The 24,574-nt window shown below is 39.8% G+C and overlaps 1 protein-coding gene across 1 annotated transcript in view; it reads right to left on the bottom strand.

The window, feature by feature from the left end:
* SLC6A20 (solute carrier family 6 member 20) overlaps positions 1-24,574 on the bottom strand; it is a 206,537-nt gene that overhangs the window by 136,389 nt on the left and 45,574 nt on the right. Inside the window, exons 3-4 of the mRNA XM_053715789.1 lie at positions 23,636-23,727; positions 6,678-6,905 (exon numbers count right to left, since the gene is read on the bottom strand). Of these exons, the coding sequence (XP_053571764.1) occupies positions 6,678-6,905; positions 23,636-23,727 (320 nt within the window). The remainder of the gene's footprint in view (positions 1-6,677; positions 6,906-23,635; positions 23,728-24,574) is intronic.

Raw genomic sequence — 24,574 nt, forward strand, 5'->3', positions numbered from 1 at the left:
ACTACTATAATTAACCTATTAACCCCTAAATTACCACCCACCCACATTGCCAACATTAAATAAACCTATTAACCCCTAAACCGCCGGTCCCCCCATTGCTACTACTAAACTAAAACTGTTAACCCCTAAACTGCCACTCCCCACAATGCAATAAACCTAATTACACTATTAACCCCTAAACCTCCATCCCCCACAATGAAATAGAGCTAATTACACTATTAACCCCTAAACTGCCACCCCCCCACAATGCAAATAATTAATTTAATCACTAAGCCCCCTAACCTAACACCCCATAAATTAACCCCAATTACATAAAATACAAAAATACTAAGTTAAAATTAAAATAAAAAATCCTTACATTACTTTTTTTTTTAAATAAATAAATCTAAAATTACAAAAAATAAAAGTCTAAAATTACAGAAAAAAATAAACCAAATTATCAAAAATAGAAAAATTAAACCTAATATAATACCCCTATAAAAATAAAAAAGCCCCCCAAAATAAAAACACCCCCTAATCTAACACTAAGGCCTAGATTTAGAGTTTTGCGGCCAAAGGGGTGCGTTAGCTATGCATGTTTTCTTTCCCCGCACCTTTTAAATAATGCTGGTATTTAGAGTTTTCTGAAGGGCTCCGTTAGGCTCCAAAAAGGAGCGTAGAGGCATATTTACCGCCACTTCAACTCTCAATACCAGCGTTGCTTACGGTAGCGGCCAGCTTGAAAAACGTGCTTGTGCACGATTCCCCCATAGGAAACAATGGGGCCGTTTGAGCTGCAAAAAAACCTCATAACTGCAAAAAAGCAGCGTTAAGCTCCCAACGCAGCCCCATTGTTTCCTATGGGGAAACACTTCCTAAGTCTGCACCTAACACCCTAACATGTACCCCGAGTCTAAACACCCCTAACCTTACTCTTATTAACCCCTAATCTGCCGCCCCCGCTATCGCTGACCCCTGCATATTATTATTAACCCCTAATCTGCCGCTCCGTACACCGCCGCCACCTACATTATACCTATGTACCCCTAATCTGCTGCTCCTAACACCGCCGACCCCTATATTATATTTATTAACCCCTAATCTGCCCCCCAACGTCGCCGCTACCTTACCTACACTTATTAACCCCTAATCTTCCGACCGGACCTCAGCCAATCGGAATTCGAGGGACGCCATCTTGGATGACGTCATTTAAAGGAACTTTCATTCGTCGTTAGTCCGTCGGTGAGGAAGGATGGCTCCGCGTCGGCTGCTTCAAGATGGACCCGCTTCGCTCTGGATGGAAGAAGATAGAAGATGCCGCCTGGATGAAGACTTCCGACCCTCTGGAGGACCTCTTCTGGCCGGATAGGATGAAGACTTCGGACCCTCTGGAGGACCTCTTCTGGCCGGAAAGGATGAAGACTTCGGACCCTCTTCTGGACGGATCGGTGATACCCGGCTGGGTGAAGACAAGGTAGGAAGATCTTCAGGGGCTTAGTGTTAGGTTTTTTAAGGGGCGTTTGGGTGAGTTAGATTAGGGGTATGTAGGTGGTGGGTTGTAATGTTGGGGGGGGTATTGTATGTTTTTTTTACAGGCAAAAGAGCTGATTTCTTTGGGGCATGCCCCGCAAAAAGCCCTTTTAAGGGCTGGTAAGGTAATAGAGCAGTTAACTTTTTATTTTAGAATAGGGTAGGGCATTTTTTTATTTTGGGGGGCTTTGTTATTTTTTTAGGGGGCTTAGAGTAGGTGTAATTAGCTTAAAATTCTTGTAATCTTTTTTTATTTTTTGTAATTTAGTGGGTTTTTTTTTTGTAATTTAGTTTAGTTGATTTAATTGTAGGTACTTGTAGTTAACTTGTAGTTAATTTATTTAATTTATTTATTGATAGTGTAGTGTTAGGTTTAATTGTAATTTAGGATTTATTTTACAGGTAATTTTGTAATTATTTTAACTAGGTAGCTATTAAATAGTAAATAACTATTTAATAGCTATTGTACCTAGTTAAAATAAATACAAAGTTGCCTGTAAAATAAATATAAATCCTAAAATAGCTACAATATAATTATTCGTTATATTGTAGCTATATTAGGGTTTATTTTACAGTTAAGTATTTAGATTTAAATAGGAATACTTTAGTTAATAATATTTAATTTATTTAATTAGATAAAAATTATATTTAACTTAGGGGGGTGTTAGGGTTAGGGTTAGACTTAGCTTTAGGGGTTAATACATTTATTAGAGTAGCGGTGAGGTCCGGTCGGCAGATTAGGGGTTAATACTTGAAGTTAGGTGTCGCCAATGTTAGGGAGGGCAGATTAGGGGTTAATACTATTTATTATAGGGTTTGCAAGGCGGGAGTACGGCGGTTTAGGGGTTAATACATTTATTATAGTGGTGGCGAGGTCCAGTCGGCAGATTAGGGGTTAATAAGTGTAGGTAAGGTAGCGGCGACGTTGGGGGGGGGCAGATTAGGGGTTAATAAATATTATGTAGGGGTTGGCGATGTTAGGGACAGCAGATTAGGGGTATATAGGGATAATGTAGGTGGCGGCGGTGTGCGGTCGGCAGATTAGGGGTTAAATTTTTTTTATTAGAGTGGCAGTGATGTGGGGGGACTTCGGTTTAGGGGTACATAGGTAGTTTATGGGTGTTAGTGTACTTTAGAGCACAGTAGTAAAGAGCTCTATGAACCGGTGTTAGCCCATAAAGCTCTTAACTCCTGACTTTTTTCTGAGGCTGGATTCTTGTCGGTAGAGGTGTAACGCTCACTTCAGCCAAGACTCTAAATACCGGCGTTAGGAAGATCCCATTGAAAAGATAGGATACGCAATTGGCGTAAGAGGATCTGCGGTATGGAAAAGTTGCGAATGGAAAGTGAGCGTTAGACCCTTTCCTGGCTGACTCTAAATACCAGCGGGCGGTAAAAAGCAGCGTTAGGACCCCTTAACGCTGGTTTTGATGGCTAACGCAGAACTCTAAATCTAGGCTTAAATTACCAATAACCCTTAAAATGGCCTTTTGTAGTGCATTGCCCTAAAGGGATCAGCTCTTCTATGAAAATAAAGTACAAGTTACTCCTTAAAGTAAACCCACCCACCCACATAACCCCCCAAAATAAAAAAAAACTAATACTAAAAAAAACAAAGCTACCCATTGCCCCTAAAGGGACATTTGTATGGGCATTGCCCTTAAAAGGGCAATCAGCTCTTTTGCAGCCCATTAAAATAAAAAAAATCCCTAATCTAAACCCCCCCCAAAGAAAAGCTTAAGTCTAACCCCCAAATAGATACTCACCGTTCCTGAAGTCCGGCAGAGAAGGTCTTCTTTCAGGCAGTGAAGGTCTTTTTCCAGGTGGCGACATCTTCATCCAGCACAGGGAACTCTTCTATCTTCATCCAGGGCGGAGGCGGCGTAGAGTGGAGGTTGCCGCGGAGCCATCCAGCGTGGAGGATCCTCTTCATGCGATCGATGCTGCACACTGAAGATTAAATGCAAGGTACCCGTTTTATATTTGGGGTACCTTGCATTTCTATTGGCCAATAGGATGAGGGCTACTGAAATCCTATGGCTGATTTCAGTAGCTCTCATCCTTTTGGCTGATTTTTCTTTTTCAACCAATAGGAATGCAAGGTACCCCAAATATAAAACAGGAACCTTGCATCCAAGCTTCAGGGTGCAGCACTGATCGCATAAAGAGGATCCTCCACGCTGGATGGCTCCGTGGCCAGCGTTCTTGCTCCTTGGCCACCTCCGCTCTGCCTTTGCCGAAGAGGTCCCCGCACTAGATGAAGATGTCACTGCATGGAAGAAGACCTTCATCACCTGGAAGAAGACCTTCTCCGCCAGACTTTAGGGACGGTGAGTACCTATTTGGGAGTTTTTATTTTTTATTTTTTGGGGTGTTTTTTTTTTTAGGTAAGGGATTTTTTTATTTTAATGTGCTGCAAAAGAGCTGAATGCCCTTTTAAGGACATATCCCATACAAATGCCCCTTAAAAGGCAATGGGTAGCTTAGGTCTTTTTAGTGTTAGTTAAAAGGCCCTTTTTTAAGTGCTATTGGTAGCTTAGTGTTAGATTAGGGGGTGTTTTTATTTTGTTTTTGTTTTTTTATAGAGGTATTAGAGTAGGTTTAATTTTTTTATTTTTGATAATTTGGTTTATTTTTTTCTATAATTTTAAATTTATTTATTTTAATTTAATCTTAGTTTTTCTTAAGTAATGTTAGGATTTTTTATTTTAATTTTATGTAATTGGGGTTAATTTAGGGGCTGTTAGGGGGCTTAGATATTAAATTAGTTATTTGCATTGTGGGGGGGGGGCGGTTTAGGGGTTAATCACTTTATTTAGTGTTGGCGGTGTCAGGGGCGGCGGAATAGGGGTATTTAGACTAGGGGTTTCTGTTAGGGTGTTAGGTTTAAACATATCATTCTTTTCCCCATAGACATCAATGGGGATTGAGTTACGGTGATCACAATTCCGCGATCACAGGTGTTAGTTTTTTTCTAACAGTTTCTCTCCATTGATGTCTATGGGGGAAAACATGCACAAACATGTCAAGTCTGGCCTTGGGTTTTGTGCTGTATGGGGCTTAACGCACAACAAAAGAAGGTTTTTCACTAACTTGTAATGGCAGCGCTATGGAGAGTGCGAAACCACTCATTTTTTTGCGTTATTTATGCACCCGGTTTAGCGCACAACTTGTAATCTCGGTGATTGTAAATTATTTTCTCACTGTCAATGTCAGCAGATAATTTTCATTACTTCTACTAAATTCCTCATTAGTTTAAGGGGATTTACAAATCAAAATATAGGGTAGATCACAATTTCTTTTAGAACAAATTTTCTAATAATTTATCTACAAAAATCCCCATAGACCATAAAGGTGCTTTTCTGTTGAAGACCATTAGATACATTTTTCTAAAGGTTTGTGATTGACACCTGTATTAGTAGGCTTTTCATGTTTCTAAAGGTTTGTGATTGACACCTGTATTAGTAGGCTTTTCATGTTTCTAAAGGTTTGTGATTGACACCTGTATTAGTAGGCTTTTCATGTTTCTAAAGGTTTGTGATTGACACCTGTATTAGTAGGCTTTTCATGTTTCTAAAGGTTTGTGATTGACACCTGTATTAGTAGGCTTTTCATGTTTCTAAAGGTTTGTGATTGACACCTGTATTAGTAGGCTTTTCATTTTTCTAAAGGGTTGTGATTGACACCTGTATTAGTAGGCTTTTCATTTTTCTAAAGGTATGTGATTGATACCTGTATTAGTAGGCCTTTCATGTGGAATATGTGAGGAAACAGTATGCGGTCGATCACAGTCCTTTAGAAAAGTTTATCTACAAAAAATCCCTATAGACTTTAATGGTGAATATTCCCGCTAAATCATTAAAAAAAACTTTTCGAAAGGATTGTGATCGACCCCCTTTGTTAGAATGTTTTGATTTTTATAAATATAATGACAATTAGATTTTTATGAATTGAGGACATTAAGGGGTAGATTTATCAAGCAGCGGATGTTGCTTTCTACGCACAAAATTTCAGGGCCACCTGAAATGGAAGCTAAGAAGCAACTGCTCCTTAACTTCTCTGCCAACTTTTAGATGGCGGACTGAAATCATCCCGATCTGATACAATCGGGATGATTGACACCCCCTGCTTGCAGCCGATTGGCCGCGAATGTGCAGGGGACTGTATTGCACAAGCATTTTACATTAAATGCTTCTGCAATGATAAATGGCGAGGTGAAGCGGACTTGATTTGCTACAGCGAATAATGTCCACTCGACCATTGATAAATCTACCACTAAATGTAAATCTGTAATCCTATTGCAAAGGTGCAAAAAGTGAAATTTGATCAAGTTTTCACTTTATATCAAATCTATTGTACAGACTAACCTAGAAAATAATAATTTACTCCCAGGTTTGTCATTTTATGTTAACCTTTTGTGGCATATTTATTGATAAAGGTGAAATACAGTGGCAGTTAACTCGTAAATGGGCAATTAGGAAGTGCATTTGCATATATAAATATTTCCTTGGCCTTGCTTCATGTTTATGATCAAGACACTTATAACATTTATATACCTATTTTTCAAACCATGAGCACAATAACAAAGTCTGGTTTCACTAAATGTATCTCGATTTGCAAGCAAACATGATTTTTAAAGTAAATAAAAATGTAGTTAATTTTTATGCTGGTTCAATAACAAGTACTATTAAAGGGACACTCAGGTTAAATTGAATTTTCATGATTCAGATACAGCATGTCATTTTAAACAACTTTCCAATTTACTTCCATTAAAAAAAATGTGCACAGTCTTTTATATTTACAATTTTTGAGACACCAGATCCTACTGAGCATGTGCAAGAATTCACAGACTATACGTATATGCATTTGTGATTGGCTGATTGCTATCATATGGTACAAGGGGTGTGGAAATATACATAACTTTGAAATTTGTTATAAAAAAATCTACTACTCATTTGAAGTTCAGACTAAGTGATATTGCATTGTCTTGTTATCTTGCATTTGTTGATTATGCAAATCTAATGTGTTGACTGGTCCTTTAATGTTACAGTTAATTCAGTGATGTTGTGAATCTTAAACATTTAAAAGGAATTTTCTATCTTACAAATTGCTTGCAAGACTGAAGAACGTTTACATGTGGTGACAAAGTTAACTCATTGATCTCTCACCTTACCAGTTGATTCTGGACCTCTTAGAATACAAAGGTAGACAGCAAACCAAGCCAAAATTAAGCAAACTGCCTGTTCCCATTGGATGGCTCCACCCTCTGAAATGGAGGAGGATATGTTTAAGGTTTCCCTATACCAAAAGTATTGAGTAGGGGAACCATTTTCACACTCCTCATTATAGGCTGAAAGGTTGCTGTTCAATGGGCAAATCGACCATGGTAATGGATCCTGCAAATAATTGTGAGAACATAATGAAATATAACTAGAATAATTTACATGTGGTTTATATAGTTCTTAGTACAACAAATTATATAATTATATATTATTTCGTAACCCTTTAAGGACCTGGTATTTCAGAGAAAAACTTGCCTGAAAGACAGGAGAATTTTTAGCATTTTTGCTATCATTTCAATTAAACAGATATGCAGCCTTGGGGGCAGGGACAGGCAAGGTGTCCGTAAACGGAGACTGGTGTCCGTGACTAGACCTTGCAGTGTCCGCCACAACCTTAGTATATATTTTCTTTCTGATTAAATAATAGGAATACAAAAAAATATGTAGTGTGAATAAAGTTAGTGGCTTGTCAAGAGACTGCTAGCGATATTGGGTGATAAGTTATGGAATAAATAAAGCCTGAGTGAAATACTGGATGTTTATCTGCATCTGTATAATAACACCCAGCTCTATACAAAGACACAGTAGTGACATTGGCACATGCGTATAGCCAGACAAGGGCTGGTTATAGGATCAGTGGTATCTGCATCAGTATAATAACACCCAGCACTATACAATGACACAGTAGTGACACTGGCTCATGGGTATAGCCAGAGGAGGGCTGGTTAAAGGATCAGTGGTATCTGCATCAGTATAACACCAAGCACTATATAATGACACAGTAGTGACACTGGCACATGGGTATAGCCAGAGGAGGGCTGGTTATAGGATCAGTGGTATCTGCATCAGTATAACACCAAGCACTATATAATGACACAGTAGTGACACTGGCACATGGGTATAGCCAGAGGAGGGCTGGTTATAGGGTCAGTGGTATCTGCATCAGTATAACACCAAGCACTATATAATGACACAGTAGTGACACTGGCACATGGGTATAGCCAGAGGAGGGCTGGTTATAGGATCAGTGGTATCTGCATCAGTATAATAACACCCAGCACTATATAATGACACAGTAGTGACACTGGCACATGGGTATAGCCAGAGGAGGGCTGGTTATAGGATCAGTGGTATCTGCATCAGTATAACACCAAGCACTATATAATGACACAGTAGTGACACTGGCACATGGGTATAGCCAGAGGAGGGCTGGTTATAGGGTCAGTGGTATCTGCATCAGTATAACACCAAGCACTATATAATGACACAGTAGTGACACTGGCTCATGGGTATAGCCAGAGGAGGGCTGGTTATAGGATCAGTGGTATCTGTATCAGTATAATAACACCCAGCACTATATAATGACACAGTAGTGACACTGGCACATGAGTATAACCAGAGGAGGGCTGGTTATAGGGTAAGTGGTATCTGTATAAGTATAATAACACCCAGCACTATATAATGATACAGTAGTGACACTGGCTCATGGGTATAGCCAGAGGAGGGCTAGTTATAGGATCAGTGGTATCTGCATCAGTATAATAACACCCAGCACTATAAAATGACACAGTAGTGACACTGGCACATGGGTATAGCCAGAGGAGGGCTGGTTATAGGATCAGTGGTATCTGCATCAGTATAATAACACCCAGCACTATATAATGACACAGTAGTGACACTGGCACATGGGTATAGCCAGAGGAGGGCTGGTTATAGGATCAGTGGTATCTGCATCAGTATAACACCAAGCACTATATAATGACACAGTAGTGACACTGGCTCATGGGTATAGCCAGAGGAGGGCTGGTTATAGGATCAGTGGTATCTGCATCAGTATAATAACACCCAGCACTATATAATGACACAGTAGTGACACTGGCTCATGGGTATAGCCAGAGGAGGGCTGGTTATAGGATCAGTGGTATCTGCATCAGTATAATAACAGCCAGCACTATAAAATGACACAGTAGTGACACTGGCTCATGGGTATAGCCAGAGGAGGGCTGGTTATAGGATCAGTGGTATCTGCATCAGTATAACACCAAGCACAATATAAAGACACAGTAGTGACACTGGCTCATGGTTATAGCCAGAGGAGGGCTGGTTATAGGATCAGTGGTATCTGCATCAGTATAACACCAAGCACAATATAAAGACACAGTAGAGACACTGGTTCATGGTTATAGCCAGAGGAGGGCTGGTTATAGGATCAGTGGTATCTGCATCAGTATAATAACACCCAGCACTATATAATGACACAGTAGTGACACTGGCTCATGGGTATAGCCAGAGGAGGGCTGGTTATAGGATCAGTGGTATCTGCATCAGTATGATAACACTGGTATAGCCAGAGGAGGGCTGGTTATAGGATCAGTGGTATCTGCATCAGTATAATAACACCCAACACTATATAATGATACAGTAGTGACACTGGCTCATGGGTATAGCCAGAGGAGGGCTGGTTATAGGATCAGTGGTATCTGCATCAGTATAATAACACCCAGCGCTATATAATGACACAGTAGTGACACTGGCACATGGGTATAGCCAGAGGAGGGCTGGTTATAGGATCAGTGGTATCTGCATCAGTATAATAACGCCCAGCACTATATAATGACACAGTGGTGACACTGGCTCATGGGTATAGCCAGAGGAGGGCTGGTTATAGGATCAGTGGTATCTGCATCAGTATAATAACACCCAGCGCTATATAATGACACAGTAGTGACACTGGCACATGGGTATAGCCAGAGGAGGGCTGGTTATAGGATCAGTGGTATCTGCATCAGTATAATAACACCCAGCACTATATAATGACACAGTAGTGACACTGGCTCATGGGTATAGCCAGAGGAGGGCTGGTTATATGGTCAGTGGTATCTGCATCAGTATAACACCAAGCACTATATAATGACACAGTAGTGACACTGGCACATGGGTATAGCCAGAGGAGGGCTGGTTATAGGATCAGTGGTATCTGCATCAGTATAACACCAAGCGCTATATAATGACACAGTAGTGACACTGGCACATGGGTATAGCCAGAGGAGGGCTGGTTATAGGGTCAGTGGTATCTGCATCAGTATAACACCAAGCACTATATAATGACACAGTAGTGACACTGGCTCATGGGTATAGCCAGAGGAGGGCTGGTTATAGGATCAGTGGTATCTGCATCAGTATAATAACACCCAGCACTATATAATGACACAGTAGTGACACTGGCACATGGGTATAGCCAGAGGAGAGCTGGTTATAGGGTAAGTGGTATCTGTATAAGTATAATAACACCCAGCACTATATAATGATACAGTAGTGACACTGGCTCATGGGTATAGCCAGAGGAGGGCTAGTTATAGGATCAGTGGTATCTGCATCAGTATAATAACACCCAGCACTATATAATGATACAGTAGTGACACTGGCTCATGGGTATAGCCAGAGGAGGGCTGGTTATAGGATCAGTGGTATCTGCATCAGTATAATAACACCCAGCACTATATAATGACACAGTAGTGACACTGGCACATGGGTATAGCCAGAGGAGGGCTGGTTATAGGATCAGTGGTATCTGCATCAGTATAACACCAAGCACTATATAATGACACAGTAGTGACACTGGCTCATGGGTATAGCCAGAGGAGGGCTAGTTATAGGATCAGTGGTATCTGCATCAGTATAATAACACCCAGCACTATATAATGACACAGTAGTGACACTGGCTCATGGGTATAGCCAGAGGAGGGCTGGTTATAGGATCAGTGGTATCTGCATCAGTATAATAACACCCAGCACTATAAAATGATAAAGTAGTGACACTGGCTCATGGGTATAGCCAGAGGAGGGCTGGTTATAGGATCAGTGGTATCTGCATCAGTATAATAACACCCAGCACTATATAATGACACAGTAGTGACACTGGCTCATGGGTATAGCCAGAGGAGGGCTGGTTATAGGATCAGTGGTATCTGCATCAGTATGATAACACTGGTATAGCCAGAGGAGGGCTGGTTATAGGATCAGTGGTATCTGCATCAGTATAATAACACCCAACACTATATAATGATACAGTAGTGACACTGGCTCATGGGTATAGCCAGAGGAGGGCTGGTTATAGGATCAGTGGTATCTGCATCAGTATAATAACACCCAGCGCTATATAATGACACAGTAGTGACACTGGCACATGGGTATAGCCAGAGGAGGGCTGGTTATAGGATCAGTGGTATCTGCATCAGTATAATAACGCCCAGCACTATATAATGACACAGTGGTGACACTGGCTCATGGGTATAGCCAGAGGAGGGCTGGTTATAGGATCAGTGGTATCTGCATCAGTATAATAACACCCAGCGCTATATAATGACACAGTAGTGACACTGGCACATGGGTATAGCCAGAGGAGGGCTGGTTATAGGATCAGTGGTATCTGCATCAGTATAATAACACCCAGCACTATATAATGACACAGTAGTGACACTGGCTCATGGGTATAGCCAGAGGAGGGCTGGTTATATGGTCAGTGGTATCTGCATCAGTATAACACCAAGCACTATATAATGACACAGTAGTGACACTGGCACATGGGTATAGCCAGAGGAGGGCTGGTTATAGGATCAGTGGTATCTGCATCAGTATAACACCAAGCACTATATAATGACACAGTAGTGACACTGGCACATGGGTATAGCCAGAGGAGGGCTGGTTATAGGGTCAGTGGTATCTGCATCAGTATAACACCAAGCACTATATAATGACACAGTAGTGACACTGGCTCATGGGTATAGCCAGAGGAGGGCTGGTTATAGGATCAGTGGTATCTGCATCAGTATAATAACACCCAGCACTATATAATGACACAGTAGTGACACTGGCACATGGGTATAGCCAGAGGAGAGCTGGTTATAGGGTAAGTGGTATCTGTATAAGTATAATAACACCCAGCACTATATAATGATACAGTAGTGACACTGGCTCATGGGTATAGCCAGAGGAGGGCTAGTTATAGGATCAGTGGTATCTGCATCAGTATAATAACACCCAGCACTATATAATGATACAGTAGTGACACTGGCTCATGGGTATAGCCAGAGGAGGGCTGGTTATAGGATCAGTGGTATCTGCATCAGTATAATAACACCCAGCACTATATAATGACACAGTAGTGACACTGGCACATGGGTATAGCCAGAGGAGGGCTGGTTATAGGATCAGAGGTATCTGCATCAGTATAACACCAAGCACTATATAATGACACAGTAGTGACACTGGCTCATGGGTATAGCCAGAGGAGGGCTAGTTATAGGATCAGTGGTATCTGCATCAGTATAATAACACCCAGCACTATATAATGACACAGTAGTGACACTGGCTCATGGGTATAGCCAGAGGAGGGCTGGTTATAGGATCAGTGGTATCTGCATCAGTATAATAACACCCAGCACTATAAAATGATAAAGTAGTGACACTGGCTCATGGGTATAGCCAGAGGAGGGCTGGTTATAGGATCAGTGGTATCTGCATCAGTATAATAACACCCAGCACTATATAATGACACAGTAGTGACACTGGCTCATGGGTATAGCCAGAGGAGGGCTGGTTATAGGATCAGTGGTATCTGCATCAGTATAATAACACCCGGCACTATATAATGACACAGTAGTGACACTGGCTCATGGGTATAGCCAGAGGAGGGCTGGTTATGGGATCAGTGGTATCTGCCTCAGTATAATAACACCCAGCACTATATAATGACACAGTAGTGACACTGGCACATGGGTATAGCCAGAGGAGGGCTGGTTATAGAATCAATAGTATCTGCATCAGTATAATAACACCCGGCACTATATAATGACACAGTAGTGACACTGGCTCATGGGTATAGCCAGAGGAGGGCTGGTTATGGGATCAGTGGTATCTGCATCAGTATAATAACACCAAGCACTATACAAAGACACAGTAGTGACACTGGCACATGGGTATAGCCAGAGGAGGGCTGGTTATAGGATCAGTGGTATCTGCCTCAGTATAATAACACCAAGCACTATAAAATAATGTTTTTCATTTCAAATGTACCTTGGTGTCCTTCACTAAGGTCTGTACTTTGGAAAATGTCCGCCACAGCCTTTGTCTGTGCCTATCCCTGCTTGGGGGCCGATTTATCATGCCCCGTATGCATCTTAATGCATCTGTTTCCGCACGAGCCTTCAGGCTCGCCGGAAACAGGAGTTAAGAAACAGTGGTTTTAAAAACGCTGCTCCTTAACTCGTCTGCCACCTCTGAGGCGGCGGACAGCAATCTGCCCGATCGTATATGATCGGGTTGATTGACACCCTCTGCTAGCGGCTAGCGAATGTGCAGGGGGTGGCATTGCACAAGCATTTCTAGTGAAATGCTTGTGCAATGATAAATGCAGACAGTGTATGCTGTCGGCATTTATCGATGTGCGGCAGACATTGATAATTTGGCCCCTTGGTCTTTTGATTTACCTTAAAAACTATATATATTTTTTTTAGTAGAAACCCTAAGATATTGATCTAGGCCCATTTTGGTATATTTCATGCCACTGTTTCGCCGCCAAGAGCAATCATATTAAAAAAATTGTTAACTTTTTTTTACAAACTTTGGGGTTTTTCACTGAAAATATTACACACAACTACTGCAGTCATAAAACAAATGGTTGTTCTCTGGGGTCCTCTTTGTTCAGAAATAGCGGACATGCATGGCTTTGCCATTGTTTTTTGCAATTAGAAGGTTGCTTATTGCAACTGCGCACCATACTTCTGAAATTTTCAGCAATTAAGGGGTTAACCAGGTATCTTGTAAGGTTAATTTTAGCTGTAGTGTAGAGATTAACTTCCCACCTGACACCTCCCAAGCTCTGATTTCTACCTGATCCCTGCTAAAAATTCTAAATGCTGGTCACCACCATCTCTAAAATTAGCAGAAAGTCTGCAGTTTAGGGATAGTTTTATATTTATATATAAAAAAAAGTTTGTAGTGTAGCAATCCCCCCACACCCTACCCCCTTAACCATTTGTCTTTGGGGCCCCCCCACACACCCATTTTTGTAGTGTAGCAGCCCGTCCCTCCCTCTCCATCACCAAATTTTTTTTTCTGTAGGTAGGAAATCCCTTCCCCCTCCCGGAATGCACCCACCTTCTTCCTTCCTCCCATACCACCGACTATTTGCATTTGCAATCTGTCTTCATATGGTAAAGGAAGCACAATTAATGCTCCCTTACCAAATAAACGGCTAGATTACGAGTTTTGCATTATAAGCAGCTCGGTACTAACTTGCAAGTTATTGTCACCGTTCACCTCCCTAATGCGCTGCTATTACAGGTTTTCAAAAACCCGGCGTTAGCAGGCAATATTGCAGCGTTGAGCAAAATTGAGCTCCATACTGCACTCCAATACCAGCGCTGCTGTGAGCTGGTTTTACGTGTTCGTGCACGATTTCCCCATAGACATCAATGGGGAGAGCCGGCTAATAAAAAGTCTAACACCTGCAATAAAAGAGCGTAAAGCTCCGTAACACAGCCCCATTGATTCCTATGGGAAAAGAAAAGTTATGTTTACACCTAACACCCTAACATAAACCCTGAGTCTAAACACCCCTAATCTGCTGCCCCCGACATCGCCACAACCTACTTTATACTTATTAACCCCTAATCTGCCGCCCCGACATTGTCGACACCTACATTACACTTATTAACCACTAATCTGCTACCCTTCTGCCCCAACGTCGCCGCCACCATACTAAAGTTATTAACCCCTAACCCTAAATCTAACCCTAACGTAACCCTAACACCACTAACTTGAATATAATGAAAATAAATCTAAATAAAATTACTATCATTAACTAAATTATTCCTATTTAAAATTAAATACTTACCTATAAAATAAACCCTAAACTAGCTACAATATAACTAATAGTTACATTGTAGCTATCTTAGATTTTATTTTTATTTCACAGCTAAGTTTGTATTTATTTTAACTAGGTAAAATAGTTAGTAAATAGTTATTAACTATTTACTAGCTACCTAGTTAAAATAAATACAAATTTACCTTTAAAAAATACCTAACCTGAGTTACACTAACACCTAACCTTACAGTACAATTAAATAAATTACATTAATGAAATACAATTAACTAAATAACCAAAAAAACAAAACACTAAATTACACAAAATAAAAAAGAAATGATCAAATATTTAAACTAATTACATCTAATCTAATAGCCCTATCAAAATAAAAAAGCCCACCCAAAATAAAAAAAAAAACCCCTAGTCTGGTATACCTGGAATGTATAAATAGTTTCTCAGCTCTATGTGTTGGACACTCTACCCAGGCCTGGGGAGTTTCCGACTCCATTCCCGAACCCCCCCCCCCCCTATGGTTTCCTTTTGAATATACAAGGTTGCATAATTTGTTACTATCCTGGGGATTCCCCAAATCAAACTGGCGCCCGCAAACAAATTGGGAAAAAATGTGGCAGTCCAAAGTTAAATTACCCAAAATCCTCTCATGGCACTACTTTATGATTCAAACGACATGTAATTCTGACAGGATCTGGCAGCTTCGAGCATGGCTATTACTATCTCAGATAAGGACATCCGACAGGCACTTGTACTCACAAAGAAAACCCTTCACTCTGCGAATTCTATCGAATCCTATATGAAACTTCTTCTCCGATGGTATTATACCCCGGCTAGACTGTCAAAGGTTTCCTGACCATTCCCCCCTATGTTGGAGAAACTGCGGAGAGAGAGGCTCAGACCTCCACATCTTGTGGAGTTGCCCAACACTGATTGGTTGCTGGAGGCAGGTATTTCAATATTTCAAGACATAGGACTTACTTTACCACAGCGACCAGAAATAGCCCTGTTACACATCTTCCCTCCCAAAACTCCAAAATCCCGGTCTAAACTGGCCATTTTTATCCTAGCAGCCACAAAACTTTGCATAGCGAGGGCCTGGAAGCAATCGACACCCCCTGACATAACAGTGATATACGAGACAATAGGGTACTATGCTAAGATGGACAGCAGTTTTTATTTTACTTTGGGCAAAGAGGATCTGTTTTGGGACATTTGGGAGCCTTGGTTCCATTACAGTGAAAAACTGGACAAGGCTAATAAGGCTTAACGTCTGCTCTTCCCTATTACAGATCTATGTACCTCTATCTAGACCCCCCCTCCCACACACCTTCCTTCCCCCCCCCCATCCCCAGCCCTCTCACCATGCCTGGAATTGTTCATATGGACGCCTACAGAGTGTCCCTTATGGAAACCAGAATGCAAAATTCTCAATCCAACAATTTTCTTGTAGAGATGTTTAGAGTCCACTCACTGACAATATGTATTTCCAAATGTTTTCTTCAATCCCCCTTAGTTGGGTGTGAGTTGTCCAGTTTTTTCTTGATCCAACAAGGTTATTATGTTAAGATGTTTAAGCAAAATATTATATATCAATGTGTTGTAGTGAATTCGTTTAAACACCATTTTCAGATATTTATTGTTTACTATGAACCATAATATGTTGACCTAAATTAGTGACAACACTAATTCTAGAGGACCTCCAAGGCAAGTGTGATGATATTGGACTCTGTTACTTAGAAATGGATGCTGAACCAGACAGTGGCACCTACATGATCCAAATCATTTCTATGTAATGTTTATGTGTTCATATGTTATCATTCCAGTAGATGTGCTACTGTTTGTGTAAATTCAAAGTTCAAATAAAAACTTTAAAAAAAAACAAAAAAAAAACCCTAGCCTAAACTAAACTGCCAGTAGCCCTTAAAAGGGCCTTTTACAGGGCATTGCCCCAAAGAAATCAGCTCTTTTACCTGTAAAAAAAAATACAAACACCCCCCAACAGTAAAACCCACCACCCACACAACCAAACCCCCCAAATAAAAACCTATCTAAAAAACCTAAACTCCCCATTGCCCTGAAAAGGGCATTTGGATGGGCATTGCCCTTAAAAGGGCATTTAGCTCTTTTTTTAGCCCAAACCCTAATCTAAAAATAAAACCCACCCACTAAACCCTTAAAAAAACCTAACACTAACCCCCGAAAATCCACTTAGAGTTTTTGAAGACCAGACATCCATCCTCAACGAAGTGGCAGAAGTCTTCATCCAAGTGGCAAGAATTCCTCAACAAAGCCAGGAGAAGTCTTCATCCAAGCGGGCCGAAGTCTTCATCCAAGCTGGCAGAAGTCTTCATCCAGACAGCAACTTCTATCTTCATCCATCCGGCGCGGAGCATCCTCTTCTTTCCATGGCGACTGAAGAATGAAGATTCCATTAAGGGACATCATCCAAGATGGCATCCATTGAATTCCTATTGGCTGATGCAATCAGCCAATAGGATTGAGCTCGCATTCTATTGGCTGATTAGAACAGCCAATAGAATGCGAGCTCAATCCTATTGGCTGATTGGATCAGCCAATAGGATTGAAGCTCAATCCTATTGGCTGATTGCATCAGCCAATAGGATTTTTTTACCTTTAATTCCGATTGGCTGATAGAATTCTATCAACCAATCGGAATTCAAGGGACGCCATCTTGGATGACGTCCCTTAAAGGAACCTTCATTCTTCAGTCGCCGTTGAAAGAAGAGGATGCTCCGCGCCGGATGTCTTCAAGATGGAGTCGCTCCGCGTCGGATGGATAAAGATAGAAGATATCGTCTGGATGAAGACTTCTGCCGGCTTGGATGAAGACTTCGGCTCACTTGAATGAAGACTTCTCCCGGCTTCGTTGAGGACTTCTGCCGCTTGGATGAAGACTTCTGCCGCTTCATTGAGGATGGATGTCCAGTCTTTAAAAACTGTGAGTGGATCTTTGTGGGTTAGTGTTAGGTTTTTTTAAGAGTTTATTGGGTGGGTTTTATTTTTAGATTAGGGTTTGGGCGGAAAAAGAGCTAAATGCCCTTTTAAGGGCAATGCACATCCACATGCCCTTTTCAGGGCAATGGAGAGCTTATGTTTTTTAGATAGGTTTTTATTTGGAGGGTTTTATTGTGTGGGTGGTGGGTTTTACTGTTGGGGGGGTGTTTGTATTTTTTTTACAGGTAAAAGAGCTGATTTCTTTGGGGCAATGCCCTGCAAAATGCCCTTTTAAGGGCTATTGGCAGTTTAGTTTAGGCTAGGGTTTTTTTTATTTTGGGTGGGCTTTTTATTTTGATAGGGCTATTAGATTAGGTGTAATTAGTTTAAATATTTGATAATTTCTTTTTTATTTTGTGTAATTTAATGTTGTTGTTTTTTGTAATTTACTTAATTGTATTTAATTAATGTAATTTATTTAATTGTAGTGTAAGGTTAGGTGTTAGTGTAACTCAGGTTAGGTTTTATTTTACAGGTAAATTTGTATTTATTTTAGCTAGGTAGCTAGTAAATAGTTAATAACTATTTACAAACTATTCTACCTAGTTAAAATAAATACAAACTTACCTGTGAAATAAAAATAAAACCTATGATAGATACAATGTAACTATTAGTTATATTGTAGCTAGCTTAGGGTTTATTTTATAGGTAAGTATTTAGTTTTAAATAGGAATTATTTAGTTATTAATAGTAGGTTTTATTTAGATTTATTTTAATTACATTAAAGTTAGGGGGTGTTAGGGTTAGACTTAGGGTTAGGTTTAGGGGTTAATAACTTTAGTATAGTGGCAGCGATTTTGGGGGCAGCAGATTAGGGGTTAACAACAGTAATGTAGGTTGCAGCGATGTTAGGGACAGCAGATTAGGGGTTAATAATATTTAACTTGTGTTTGTGATGCGGGAGTGAGACGGTTTAGGGGTTAATATGTTTATTATAGTGGTGGCAATGTCCGGAGCCGCAGATTAGGGGTAAATAAATTTATTTTAGTGTTTGCAATGTGGGAGGGCCTCGGTTTAGGGGTTAACAGGTAGTTTGTGGGTGTTAGTGTACTTTTTAGCACTTTAGTTAGGAGTTTTATGCTACAGCTTTGTAGCGCAAAACCAATAACTACTGACTTTCAGTTTACGGTATGGATCTTAATGGTATAGGCTGTACCGCTCACTTTTTGGCCGGAAAGGCAAACTCGTAATACCGGCGCTGTGGCATTGAAAAAGGACTTTTTGAAAGCTGCGGTAGTTATGTTGCGGTACGGCCAAAAAAGTGTGCGGTACAGAAATACCTGCAAGACTCGTAATACCAGCGATAGTGAAAAAGAGCCTTAACGCTGTTTTTTGACTCATAACGCAAAACTCGTAATCTAGCCGAAAGGCAATTGCCCTTTTCCTCTGGCTGCAGTCTTAGCTGTCAGACCTGACAACCGGGACTGCAGCATGAGGCAGAAGGTAGGACCTAGGTAGAACGTCAACAGAGTATGCTAGGCAAAGTACCCTGTGACATGGTACCTACGTCCTAGTGGCTTAAGGGGTTAAAATGCATGTTATTAGAGCACAGAATGCTTAGAAAGTTATATGAATGGCAATAGTTGGCTAGAGTATTAAAGTAAACTGCCAAGTAATAAAAAATACAGACAAATATAATTCTACTAAACTATTAAATGTCCTGCTCCAAATATATGTGACAACGTATATGACAAAATAATATTTTTTAATTTACAGAATATAAAATACACATAACACTTTAGAGTAAACAATTGACTTAGATTTGTATATTTATGTTTGTTTTTTAATTTTTACACTGTTTAGTAATCTTTTCAAACTACTGTAGACTGTCTAAATATGATCATTTATTCAAATTTTGTCTTTAAAGCATATACAGTATATAGTATGTGAACATTTTAAAGCTTCACAGCCAAACTTGCAACAGCAGCTATTTCTCTAGGAATTAAAAGTGCAGATGTAGACAGGGCATCTGCCAATACCCCAAACCAGGGATAGCCACAGACAAAGGTTGTGGCGAACATTTTCCAAAGTACAGACTTTAGTGAAGGACACCAAAGTACATTTGAATTTAAAAACATTATTTTATAGTGCTGGGTGTTATTATACTGATGCAGATACCACTGATCCTATAACCAGCCCTCCTCTGGCTATACCCATGAGCCAGTGTCACTACTGTGTCTTTGTATAGTGCTTGGTGTTATTATACTGATGCAGATACCACTGATCCTATAACCAGCCCTCCTCTGACTATACCCATGAGCCAGTGTCACTACTGTATCATTATATAGTGCTGGGTGTTATTATACTGATGCAGATACCACTGATCATATAACCAGCCCTCCTCTGGCTATATCCATGAGCCAGTGTCACTACTGTGTCATTATATAGTGCTGGGTGTTATTATACTAATGCAGATACCACTGACCCTATAACCAGCCCTCCTCTGGCTATACCCATGAACCAGTGTCACTACTGTGTCTTTGTATAGTGCTTGGTGTTATTATGCTGATGCAGATACCACTGATCCTATAACCAGCCCTTGTCTGACTATATGCATGTGCCAGTGTCACTACTGTGTCATTATATAGTGCTTGGTGTTATGATACTGATGCAGATACCACTGACCCTATAACCAGCACTCCTCTGGCTATACCCATGTGCCAGTGTCACTACTGTGTCATTATAAAGTGCTTGGTGTTATTATACTGATGCAGATGCCAGTGAATCTATAACCAGCCCTCCTCTAGCTATACCCATGAGCCAGTGTCACTACTGTGTCATTATATAGTGCTGGGTGTTATTATACTGATGCAGATACCACTTATCCTTTAACCAGCCCTCCTCTGGCTATACCCATGTGCCAGTGTCACTACTGTGTCTTTGTATAGTGCTTGGTGTTATTATACTGATGCAGATACGATTGATCCTATAACCAGCTCTTGTCTGACTATATGCATGTGCCAGCGTCACTACTGTGTCATTATATAGTGCTGGGTGTTATTATACTGATGCAGATACCACTGATCCTATAACCAGCCCTGCTCTGGCTATACCCATGAGCCAGCGTCACTACTGTGTCATTATATAGTGCTGGGTGTTATTATACTGATGCAGATACCAGTGAATCTATAACCAGCCCTCCTCTAGCTATATCCATGAGCCAGTCTCACTACTGTATCATTATATAGTGCTGGGTGTTATTATACTGATGCAGATACCACTGATCCTATAACCAGCCCTCCTCTGGCTATATCCATGAGCCAGTGTCACTACTGTGTCATTATATAGTGCTGGGTGTTATTATACTGATGCAGATACCACTGATCCTATAACCAGCCCTCCTCTGGCTATATCCATGAGCCAGTGTCACTACTGTGTCATTATATAGTGCTGGGTGTTATTATACTGATGCAGATACCACTGATCCTATAACCAGCCCTTGTCTGGCTATACCCATGAGCCAGTGTCACTACTGTGTCATTGTATAGTGCTGGGTGTTATTATACTGATGCAGATACCACTGATCCTATAAACAGCCCTCCCCTGGCTATACGCAAGTGCCAGTATCACTACTTTGTCTTTGTATAGAGCTGGGTGTAATCATGCAGATGCAGATAAACATCAAGTATTTCACTCAGGCTTTATTTATTCCATAACTTATCACCCAATATCGCTAGCAGTCTCTTGACAAGCCACTAACTTTATTCACACTACATATTTTTTTGTATTCCTATTATTTAATCAGAAAGAAAATATATACTAAGGTTGTGGCGGACACTGCATGGTCTAGTCACGGACACCAGCACCAACACCTTGCCTATCCCTACACCAAACATAGTACAACATGTATCTCAGTCCACAGCACAAATTTTGAAGAAATGTCTTAATTTTACATCAATCAGGTACAATAATCATGCAACGTTTCGAGACAAGCTCTTAATCTTGCATCAGTGCAAGGTATATCTGTATATACCTGCAACTGCATATCTATTCTTATAGATATATACAGTAGCTATAGATATGTATTTTACATTAACATTATCATATATATATATATATAATCACTAGGGTTGCACCGATACCATTTTTTTAAGACCGAATACAAGTACCGATACTTGTTTTCAAATACTCGCCGATACCAATTACCGATACTTTTTTTTATGTCATGTGACAGTTTACCAAGCACAATACAGACTAATTATTTAAGATTCATTCTTTATAATTATGAAGGACTGTAGCTCAAAAAGACATTATGAAATAATAAAACAGGTTTCTAAAACATGTTTAGAAATAAAAATATTACAATAAAATATATTAACAACAACAATAAATAACAATTTGCATACAAAGAGAGAAGCGCTCTACCAGGAACGAACAACAGCTCAGTGGCTTGTTCTATGGCGATTTACCACCCGGAAGCAGCCTCTTTTAGACCAGTGTGCTTTTCACAGAAGAAAACTTTCCTGAAGTATATCAGTCTGATCCCGCCAAGTAAGGTCAGTCCAGCCCAGAAATACCAGGCAATTCTCCTCTGAACAAGGAACATGACAACCCCAGACAATCGTTTCGGCCTCCTATGGGCCTCGTCAGTGAGGTGCAGCCACATTCCTCTAAGCACACTGGGCAAGGAGTCCACGTCTGGTTTCCCCCATCACCCATAGGGAGACTTCCCCAGGGTCATAATAATTTGCATACAAAGAGAGAAGCGCTCTACCAGGAACGAACAACAGCTCAGTGGCTTGTTCTATGGCGATTTACCACCCGGAAGCAGCCTCTTTTAGACCAGTGTGCTTTTCACAGAAGAAAACTTTATAACAAATATAAAATTGCAACCAACCAAAAGTGCCATACAGTAAAAAATAGAACAGAATACTGTTTAATCATGGTGAACAACACTATGGGCTAGATTACATCTGACTGGTAAGCTTTACCAATGCTCTCATTACATGTCCTACTCCATTAAAGTCTATGGAGTTGGAAATGTGAACAGAGCATTGGTAAAGCTTACCAATCAAATGTAATCTATATCTAGTCCTATAATTGCCGGATGAGTGTTCATTGGAATTAACTTAATTTTTCCTATGAGTACTCTTCCTGCAATTATATAAGCTAAGGATGTTCCTCAGAGTACAGTATGTTTTGAACATAATTGTGCAAGATGAGAACTAGCAGTATAAAAGGCAATCTAGCAATTAGAATAATTTTTCAAAAGTTAGTGGCAAATTCTTTTTAAGGAACAGAACAGAAGCATCTCTGCATGTTCAGCTATAAGTCAGTTTTTTGCTATCAGTAAGGAGGTTCAACTTTCCACACTACTGCATGGAGCAGAAAGATATTTTTGGGCCATTTTAGCCAGAGCTGGAAATCGCAGTTTATTAACTGCCCAGTACTTCAGGGGTTTGTCTGAACGCAGTACAGTGATCTCTACTACAATAATACAAATAAGAGCAATTTGTATTGGCAGAACAGTAGTAAACAATTTTTAGTTTAGTCTCCACTCCAGCTTTAAATAAAATGGGAACATGCAGTTTGAAAAAAACACCACAAGATAGCATATGGGTAGTAAGTGGAGGTATCGGTTTAAGTATCGGTGCATTTGCATGAGTACAAGTACTCATGCAAGTACTTGGTATCGGTACCGATACCGATACTAGTATCGTTATCGGTGCAACCCTAATAATCACCCACAGCCCCATCCATTGATAGCGGCTTCATCTACAAAACATGTCCAGAATTAGTTGAGAGGTGCGCATGCGCATGTACAATTATTACTTAGCAGTAGCAAATTTTCAAAGACGCATTTTTGCATGTCATACTATACAAATGTACTGAGGTTAATGTAAAAAGCTTCCATTATACCTCCATATTAGTTTTATGCTTTTTAAATTTATATTTCTTGAAGATAATTAAGGTATAGTACAGTCTTCTATACTGATATTTTACTCACCTGAAATGAGTTAAATAGGTACCAGAATGCCCAGGCATTTATTACATTGTAATAAATACAGAGAAAAAAGGATACAACAACACTGGCATATCCTATAAAAACAAAATACACATAAAGATAATTAGGGACCTACATACAAATAAATGTTTGGTTACATGAAAATGTTATTTACTTAAAGGGATATAAAAAACACAACTGAAGAAAGTGCTTTAAATATTAAGGTAGTAAAAACACTCATTTATTTTCACAAGATAGTTGCACCTGCACTAAATTATTTAGTCCCAAATATTCAGTTTTGAAAAGTAAAACAAAACAATAATTAAATGGGCATTAAAGACATGTTTTTTTCTATGTTGCATCTTAAAGAGGGTCTAAAATGTATTATAATTATTTATTTAAAAAACAAACAAAAAAAAACAGACATCCCTCTACTGAAAAAGAAAGAAAACATGTTGGTGTCGTAGGGCATGTCAATGTTCATAAATATACTGTTAGATTCTAATTAAACAGCTTTAAGAAAGATAGATAAGATAGAGAGATGATAGATAGACAGTCAGACAGAAAGACAGACAGATATTCAATCTATATTAGCATCTAAAAAACTAAATATTGTCTCCAATGTGAGGGTGGTCTGCAAGAAAAAAACTGATTCAGTTCATAACATGGTTAAAATAATTGCAATAAAACTATTATTATACTAATTATTATACAAATGTGCTATTTTTTAAGAGGGGATCAAAATAAAAATGACATTTTAGAAATAATGCACTTATATGGATTAAACTTCCACGAGTCAGACAGATCATGTAATTTTAAGAGACATTTAAATTCACTTCTATTTTCACCTTGGCTCACCAGTTGTTTTCAAATAGTATAGCTCCAGTAGTGATTTGATGCTCTGTTTGATCCCTTTGCACACAGTTATATAAAACCAATAGT

This window comes from Bombina bombina, chromosome 5 (assembly GCF_027579735.1).
Source record: "Bombina bombina isolate aBomBom1 chromosome 5, aBomBom1.pri, whole genome shotgun sequence".
In the NCBI taxonomy this organism is placed as follows: domain Eukaryota; kingdom Metazoa; phylum Chordata; class Amphibia; order Anura; family Bombinatoridae; genus Bombina; species Bombina bombina.